This window comes from Lipotes vexillifer, unplaced genomic scaffold (assembly GCF_000442215.2).
Source record: "Lipotes vexillifer unplaced genomic scaffold, Lipotes_vexillifer_v1.1 scaffold499, whole genome shotgun sequence".
In the NCBI taxonomy this organism is placed as follows: domain Eukaryota; kingdom Metazoa; phylum Chordata; class Mammalia; order Artiodactyla; family Lipotidae; genus Lipotes; species Lipotes vexillifer.
This window is the reverse complement of record NW_006782754.1, coordinates 268,135-277,319: the sequence shown is the minus strand read 5'-3', so window position 1 is coordinate 277,319 and position 9,185 is coordinate 268,135. Positions and strand designations below refer to the sequence as shown.

Below are 9,185 nucleotides of genomic sequence, written 5' to 3'. Positions count from 1 at the left end.
AGCAGGAATCTCAGGACCATGATCCTTAGGAGAAGGGAAACAAGTTGAATGTTTTTTTTTCTAGAAGGAGACAAGAATAGTAGATTAGGGATATACTTGATTATCAGGAGGGTGAAGGACCTACCTGAGTGTAATAATCATGCATTCAAAGTGAGATTTGCATCGTTGTGTGTTTCCTTCCAGCCTCATTCAACTTTGAAAGCATAGGTTTAGAGTAGGGAGAAGAGCTTAATTTGACCAGGGCCGAAGTTTTACTAAGGGATTGCATGATATGAAAGAGAACAAAGGATTTAAAAGTGTTAAGATGGTAATGAGAGAAGGAAGGAGATGAAGGGGACATTGAGATAGTGAAAAGGAGCAGGATCAATGGTTTTATTATAGGTCCTGGTGAGTTTTAAGGATTGTAGCAGCTGGGTTACTAGAAGGAGTGATCTGGAAAAATAGAGAGAGTTTGAGTGTAGGATGCTTACAATTAAGGAAGGTTTGTATTTATTGTTTCCGAAAGTTTAAAATGAGTAGCTAGGGTAAGTGGAATACGAGTACATGAACGGAGAGGAGTTCAAGGAACTAAGAAGCTAGGGTGTTGGAAATATCAGATTGATACTGATATCACCACAAGTTAACATGTCTATGTAAAATTAAATCATCAGTATTTTGGATCACAATTCTAGAGACCTCCTCCCATTTTACGTGGGATCAAGCAAGTTTCATTCTCTCTGGATACTGAACCACCTGAAAATTTCCATTTGTGTACTATTTTGCAATCTATACTATTACCAGTTTTCCACTAATATTTTCAGAGCATTTGTTAAATTCCAATCAAAATAGACACAGTCAGAATGATCTAATTAGCATTACCTGGATCTATCAATCTAATGACAAATGTAATTCCAACAAACATTTATTTACTATTGATTTACAACCATGTGAATTTGAAAAAGCATAAGAAATACACTGTCACCTAAAGGAGTTTAAAATCTAGTACATTACCATATAATGACTAACAGAGAGAATTTTTTATTGTATAATGCCTTGTCTTTATGCACCTGTATTCTAGAAGTTAGTGGGTCTAAAATGGGAAACTATTTAGTGACACGAAGTTAATGTGAAGATTGCTGAAGAAGTGGATCTAGAACTAGACTCAGAAGGTAATCTTTAGTAATTCAGATAATTTAGGACATTAGAAATACTTTTACCCTGGGGTCAAAACTCAGGGGTACCAGATGCCAAATTTAAGGGTGTGTGTATATACGTATATACATATATGTATGTATATACTTATGCACACATAAGTATATATATACATATAATTATGCATACACATTTATATTTCATTTATAATATGTGTATATTTTCCAGTATTCCCACAAATTTTCTTTTATCGTTGCTTTTTTCCTGAGAATATGATGATTGATTATAGAACTACTACATTCAATATACATGAGTGTTAACTAAAATAAAAGCATAATGGTGGAAATAGCTTATAAAAGGTATAACATTTCATAGAAGATACTGCGTATTTGTTGTATGTTTAACTTTTGACTCATTTAACAAAAATATAATTATCTTTTCAAAAGATACTTGCCAAGAAATGAAGATGGTCAAGGCTTGCAAGAAAGCTCCATTATCATTCCAATCAAAATATATGACTTTCTTCATCCTTGGGCAGAGTGTGCAGGGAATAGCAGCTATACCTCTTTATGTCCTTGGAATAACCTTTATTTATAACAGCGTTGCCACACACTCAGCTGGTATTTATCTAGGCAAGTTATTTCCCCTTCTAATGTGATTTTTATATATTTTCATCCTATCAACCTATTTAGGCTGCAATTCATTTCGCTGGGAAAAAAAATCTCAAATTACCAGATAAAATTGCTCGAGTAGTTGTATGTTTTAACTTTAAGGATACAGTGGGGTATCACTTCTCGGCCTTTTGGCTAATATCATGGATATAGTGGGATGTTGCTGCCATAATGTCCATAAGGGAATAGAAACATTGTTTATGCTTGCTTAGAGCAAGATTCAGTGTGGTGCTGAAATAATCATTACTAAGCTCTTTACGTAAATTAACGCAATCGTTTTGGGGAGCTTTGATTTTTTTTTGCCGTACGCGGGCCTCTCACTGCTGTGGCCTCTCCCGTTGCGGAACACAGGCTCCGGACGCGCAGGCTCAGCGGCCATGGCTCACAGGCTCAGCCGCTCCGCGGCATGTGGAATCTTCCCAGACCAGGGCACGAACCCGTGTCCCCTGCATCGGCAGGCGGACTCTCAACCACTGCGCCACCAGGGAAGCCCAGCTTTGATATTTTGAAGTTAATGAAAACATAATCTCATTCATCCTATCAAGGAGAGGAGTGATGTGCTATTTAATTAGCTACAGTGTAGTATCCTCTATTTATAATATTTCATGCTAGTGTATCGCACAATAAGTAGCCCTGGGGTACAGTAATCTGTACCTCTTTATATTGTAATAGCTTCTGGTCCTGGTAGATCATCTACTTATACAGGGTTATCTAACTATCGTTTTTGGAAAAAATTTTAAAGTTGTCTTTACATACTTATTGTGAAGGTGACTTAACAGAAAATTACATTTTTCACCAAAATAATCATTTTTCCACCAGAGGTAAGGAAAGTCATATCAATAAACTAAAATAGATAATATTCCTATTTATGTTTGTTTTTAGGAAAAAAATTGTAGCCATTCATTACCGTTGGCTGATGGTGGCAACAAATCTGTTTGTTTTACTTTTGATTCTACTGAATAGCAGTTAAAACACATGTATACACTACAGAGAGTAGCTTACTTTATTGCTACCTCCTGCCACCCTGGCAGCTAAAGTGAAGGATGCAAAGGTGATGTTTATGTTAAAGTATCATCTTGCTTTAGTACCACAAATTAAATTGAAATAAGACCTGTTGAATTTGTATTAAATATATGTATATTTATTTATGTTACATTAATATATAGATTAAATAATGTACAGTGAATTACAAAATTATCTGAGTTTTTCTAATACGTGCATTGAATAATATGTATGATGATAAATTTTGTGTGTCAGCTTGGCTAGGTTATGGCAACCAGTTGTTTGGTCAAACACCAGTCTAGATGTTTCTGTGATAATTTTTACAATCAGTACACTTTTTACAATCAGTAGACTTTGAGTCAAGCAGATTACCCTTCATAATATGGGTGGGCCTCTTCTAATCAGTTAAAGCCTTTCAGAACAGACTGAGGTTTCCCAAAGAAGAAGCAATTCTGTCTCCAGACTACAGTGTAGAAACTCTGCCTGAGTTTTCCCATGCTGCTGGCCTGCCCTGTAGATTTAATACTTAATTATGGACTCAAGACTATAACATTAACTCTTACCTGGATTTCCAGTCTGCCAGCCTGCCCTACAAATTTGGATTTGCCAGCCCTACAATTTCATGAACCACTTCCTTAAAGTCTCTGCCTCCCTCTCTGACTCTGTCTCTCTCTGTTTCTGCCTCTCTGTTTCTCTCTCAATATCCTATTGGTTCTGTTTCTTTGGAGACTAATAGAATATTCCATGAAGCTTTCAGAAATAATTCATTGCAGTGAGATAATTTTTATCTTTTTACAACAAAGTTGGGTTATGTAGTTGTTTGATGTTCAGTATCCATTTTATAGGCCTTGTGGAAGCTGCAGGAATCCTCGGATATGCTTTGGGGTATGCAATAGGAGCACCCTTAATTAAGGCCTCTGTGAACAGTACTTTTGAGAAAAGGTAGGCTGTTTTTTTTTTTTCTTTTTTTTCTGTTTTACGTTGTATAAAATATTTATTAGATACTGTAGCTTATAAATATATAATTTGTAATTACTATTTTAAAAATATGTAAATGTGACTGATATGCACATATGTATACATATAAATATATCTAAAATACACATTTTATCTTTGCTGTTTGAAATATAATTCAAAAAACAACTTATAATGATAACCATACTACTATTTCCACATATAGTTTTTTTTTAATTGAGGTATAAAACACATAGTGTAAAATTTACCATCCTAACCATTTTTAAGTGTATAATATAGTAATGTTAACTATATACATATTGTTGTGTAACGTATCTCTAGAATTTTTTCGTCTTGCAAAACTGAAACTCTATATCCATTATACAACAACTTGCCATTTCCCTCTTACCCCCAAGCCCTGGCAGTGATTCTTCTACTTTCTGTTCTAAGAGTTTGACTACTTTAGACACCTCATATAAGTGGAATCATGAAGTAATTGTCTTTTTATGACTGGCTTATTTCACTTAGCATAATGTCTTCAACGCTCATCCATGTTGTAACATATAACAGTATTTCCTTCTGTTTTAAGGCTAAATAATATTTCATTGTATGTATAAACCACATTTTCTTTATCTATTCATCTGTCACTTGACCTTTAGGCTACTTCAACCTCCTCTTGGCTATTGTGAATAATGCTACAGTTAACATAGGTGTGCAAATATCTCTTTGAAACTCTATTTTCAATATTTGGGGGATATATACCAAGAATTGTTAGATTGTATGGTATTTCTGTTTTTAATTTTTTTGAGGAACTTCCATATTTTTTTTTTAACAGCCATCCTAATAGGTATGTATGAGGTGATATCTCATTGTGGTTTTGATTTTCATTTCCCTGATGATTAGTGATGTTGAGCATCCTATCACATACTTGTGGGCCATTCATATATCTTCTTTGAAGAAATATCTATTCAAGTCCATTGCATATTTTTAAAATCAGATTTTTGTTTTTGTTGAGTTGAGGCAGTTCTTTCTATATTCTGGATATTAGCCCTACTCCAGATACATGGTTTGCCAATATTTTCTCCCATTCTGTAGTTTTTCTGTTCACTCTGTTGATTGTTTCCTTTGCTGTTCCGTTTTTAAGTTTGACGTAGTCCCATTTCTCTAATTTTTTTTGTTGCCTGTGCTTTTGGTGTCATATCAAAAAATAATTGCCAAATCCAATGTCATGGAGCTTTCTTTGTATGTTGTTTTCTGGGAGCTTTATTGTTGCAGGTTTTATGTTTAGATCTTTAATTCATTTTGAGTTATTTTTGTATATATTATAAGCAAAGGGTCCAACTTCATTCTTTTGCACATGAATATCCAGTTTTTCCAGCACCATTTATTGAAAAGATTATCCTTTCCCTGTTGTGTATTCTTTTCATCCTTGTAAAAGATTATTTGTCCATATTTATGAGAATATATTTCTGGGATCTTTATTCTCTTCCATTGTTCTATATATTTGTCTTTATTATCAGTACCATACTGTTCTGATCACTATAGCTTTGTAATATATTTTGAAACCAGGAAGTGTGAAGCCTCTGTCTTTATTTTTCTTTCTTGGGATTGTTTTGACTATTTGGGATCTTTTGAGATTCCATATGAAATTTTAGGATTTTTTTTTTCCTATTTCTGCAAAAAATTCTGTTGAGGTTTTGATAGGGATTGCATTGAATCTGTAGACCACTTTGGGTATTAAGGGCATTTTAACAATATTGAGTCTTCAAATCCATGAGCATGTATGTCTTTCCATTTATTTGTATCTTCTTTAATTCCTTCAGCAATGTTTTGAAGTTTTCAGTGTACAAGTCTTTGCCTTGCATGCTGCTCATTGTTAGTGTATAGATACACACTTGATTTTTGTGTTGGCTTTGTACCCTGCAACTTTGCTGAATTCATTTATTAGTTCTAACAGTTTTTTTCTTTGGAGTCTTTAGCATTTTCTAAATAGAAGATCATGTCATCTGCAAACAGAGGTAATTTTACCTCTTCCCTTCCAATATGGATTCCTTTTATTTCTTTCTCTTGCCTGATTGTTCTGGCTAGGATATCCAGTACTATGTTGAATAGAAGTGGTACAAATAGGTAGGTGTCTTTGCCTTGTTCCAGATACTAGAGGGAGAGCTTTCAGTTTTTCACCATTGAGTGCAGTGTTAGCAGTGGGCTTTTCATATATGGCTGTTATTATGTTGGGTAATTTCCTTCTATTATCAGTTTGTTGGGTGTTTTTACAATGAAAGGGTGCTAAATTTTGTTGAATGCTTTTTCTGCATCGAGATGATCATGTGCTTTTGTCCTTCATTCTGTTAATGGGGTAAATCCCATTAACTGATTTTCCTATGTTGAACCATTCTTGTATTCCAGAATAAATCTCACTTGGTTATGATGTATGATTCTCTTAATATGTTGCTGAATTTGGTTTGCTAATATTTTGTTGATGAATTTTGCATCATTATTCATCAGGGATATTAGTGTGTAGTTTTCTTGTAGTATCTTTGTCTGATTTTGTTTTCAGGGTAATGCTGAAAGTATTCTTACCTCTTAATTTTTTTGGGAAAGTTTGAGAAGGATTGGTATTAATTCTTCTTTAAGTGTTTGGTGGTACTCTCCAGTGAAGCCATTTGGTCCTGGGATTTTCTTTGTTGGGAGGTTGTTTTTTTTTTTTGCGGTACGCGGGCCTCTCACTGTTGTGGCCTCTCCCGTTGCGGAGCACAGGCTCTGGATGTGCAGGCTCAGCGGCCATGGCTCACGGGCCCAGCCACTCCACGGCATGTGGGATCTTCCCGGACCGGGGCACGAACCCGTGTCCCCTGCGTCGGCAGGTGGACTCTCAACCACTGTGCCACCAGAGAAGCCCTGTTGGGAGGTTTTTGATTACTGATTTGCTCTCCTTATTGGTTCTGTGTCTGTTCAGATATTTTATTTTTTCATGATTCAGTCTTCATAGGTTATATGTCTCTAGAAATTTTTCCATTTATTCTAGGTTATCCAACTTGTTGGCATAAAATTGTTCATAGTAGTTTCTTATGATCCTTTCTTATTTCTGTGACATCAGTTGTAATATCTTCTCTTTCATTTCTGATTTTTGTTATTTGAGTCTTTTTCTTGGTCTAGCTAAAGGTTTGTCAATTTTTTTAAAAAATCAACTCTTAACTTAATTGATTTTCCCTATTGTTTTTCCATTCTATATTTCATTTATTTCTTCTCTAGTCTTTACTATTTCCTTCTTTTTGCTATATAAATATGTATTTTAAAAAATTAATTAATTAATAATTTATTTTTGGCTGCATTGGGTCTTCGTTGCTGCACGCAGGCTTTCTCTAGTTGCAGTGAGCGGGGTCTACTCTTTGTTGCAGTGCGCAAACTTCTCATTGTGCTGGCTTCTCTTGTTGCGGAGCACAGGCTCTAGGCACGTGGGCTCAGTAGTTGTGGTGCACGAGCTCTAGAGCGCAGGGTCAGTAGTTGTGGCACACGGGCTTAGTTGCACCATGGCATGTGGGATCTTCCCAGACCAGGGCTCGAACCTGTGTCCCCTGCATTGGTGGGTGGATTCTTAATTACTGTGCTACCAGGGAAGTCCCTAAATATGTATTTTTAAAGTTATATTTAATTATGTATTGGGAAGTGGTACTATAAGTGACTTATTGCCTTTTTTAGTTTCTCATTAAGATGACGGAGTTAGTGAAGGAGATAAAAATCTACTACTACAAGAAAACAGAAAGGTCCACCCTCCATTTCTGAAACTCTGGTTTTATATAAACATAGAACTAATTAAAACTGAGGTACAAAAGCCAACTACCTCCTCTTATTTATTGCCAACTTGCCAACTATTTCCATAGTTATTTATTGCTACAGATAGTATGTGGAAGCTCTCCTCCTAGCTCCCCTGCCAGCTCATCTGGGTTCTTACCTAGCCATAGTGAAGTTTTGGTAGCTGGAAGGGGCAGGGTGGGTGGGCAGATAAAGTATCAGAGAATATGTGTTGGATGTATTTTTTTTGACTCTCTAAATTCACTTCCACCTTTCTAAAACCTTCTCTAGTCTCTTTTCTTCCCCAGGAGGCTATATTGAGAGCCTCAACATAATCCCTTGAACTCTGGATTTCAGTTGGATTTGGCCAATGAGAGGCACTGGCAAATGAGAGGGCAGGAGCAAATTAAGGCTAGGGTATTATCCTTCCAGTTTCTGCAGGGGTTGTACCCAGATTGGCTGTATCCCTATTCTAAAGATGACACCTCCTTTAAGGCTTCCCTTTCCATTTATTAAGCACTGTTCCACTTGACATTAAGGCTTGTCATAACAGTTTGCTACTGTACTGCTGACTCCATAATTTTGTGCTGTACCCTGTTCATTTCCCTAAACTCTGCCCACATCACTGGAAATAGTCTTCTTGTTCCTCTCTCTTCAGATTATCTCAGATGAGTATACCATCTGTTTCCTATCAGTATCCTGACTGATATTAAAAATAGTATCAGAAGTAGCTTTAGGATTCCAGAACTAGGTTGCATATTTGTATGCACAGATAACCTCCTTGCTGGGAGTAAATTGAAGATAGTTACTAAAATGATCATAGGTTGTAGGATGGGATTAAGTTCAGGGAGGGCAAGACTAGGAATTAAATAGTTGTAGCATTTAATCACTGGAGGGACAGAAGTTATTTTAAGAGTTCTGGGTCATATGGCTTCTTTTAACAATACTAGAAAATATTCCCAGGGAAAAGGAAACATTTAATTGTGTGAATATTAAGTTCTCTCATTGAGATGAAAATGGGGATGGCTACTATATTACAACTCCACTCAACAGTGGCCTTGAAATCAGGAGATCATTCTAGTGAGTAGAACTTCAGGCTGGTTGTCCAATTAGCATAGAAGGAGGGATGGCTTGAGGTATAAATTTATACTAATTTATGGTTAGGTAGCCAACGACTTAGAAAAAGATTTTAAAAAAAAAAAGGTAACCAGGAGAATAGGTGGATGAAACTCTTAGAACTGGCACATGAAAAGGGTATGTACTTTGGAAGAGGCTCTTTAATCAGCTGGACAAGATGACCCATCCTGTTAATGTTAGCCAGCCTCTCTCTTTTTGTTCTAACCACCCTAATTCTTCCTCAATAAGCTCATGTGAAAAGTGACCATGGTGACAGTAATGGTGAGTTTGCATGAGTGCAGTAACATGGACTTCTTCACACTAAGGACAATCTCTCAACAAGAATATTTACTAGGATATGAGTATTCCTACTGCTGAGTATCCAGTTCATCAGTAGTAGAGGTCAACCCTGAGTTCCTGATACGACACATTCATTGGGAGACAAGCTGTCATCAGGTTGATTACTTTGTTATTAGGTTGGCCCTCTTTTAACATAGAGATTTGTCTTTATAGGGAAAG

At 36.0% G+C, this 9,185-nt stretch overlaps 1 protein-coding gene across 1 annotated transcript in view; it reads left to right on the top strand.

Annotated features, from left to right (window-relative positions):
• Positions 1 to 9,185, top strand: part of SLCO6A1 (solute carrier organic anion transporter family member 6A1) — a 136,537-nt gene that overhangs the window by 14,878 nt on the left and 112,474 nt on the right. Inside the window, exons 4-5 of the mRNA XM_007455385.1 lie at positions 1,578 to 1,763; positions 3,650 to 3,746. Of these exons, the coding sequence (XP_007455447.1) occupies positions 1,578 to 1,763; positions 3,650 to 3,746 (283 nt within the window). The remainder of the gene's footprint in view (positions 1 to 1,577; positions 1,764 to 3,649; positions 3,747 to 9,185) is intronic.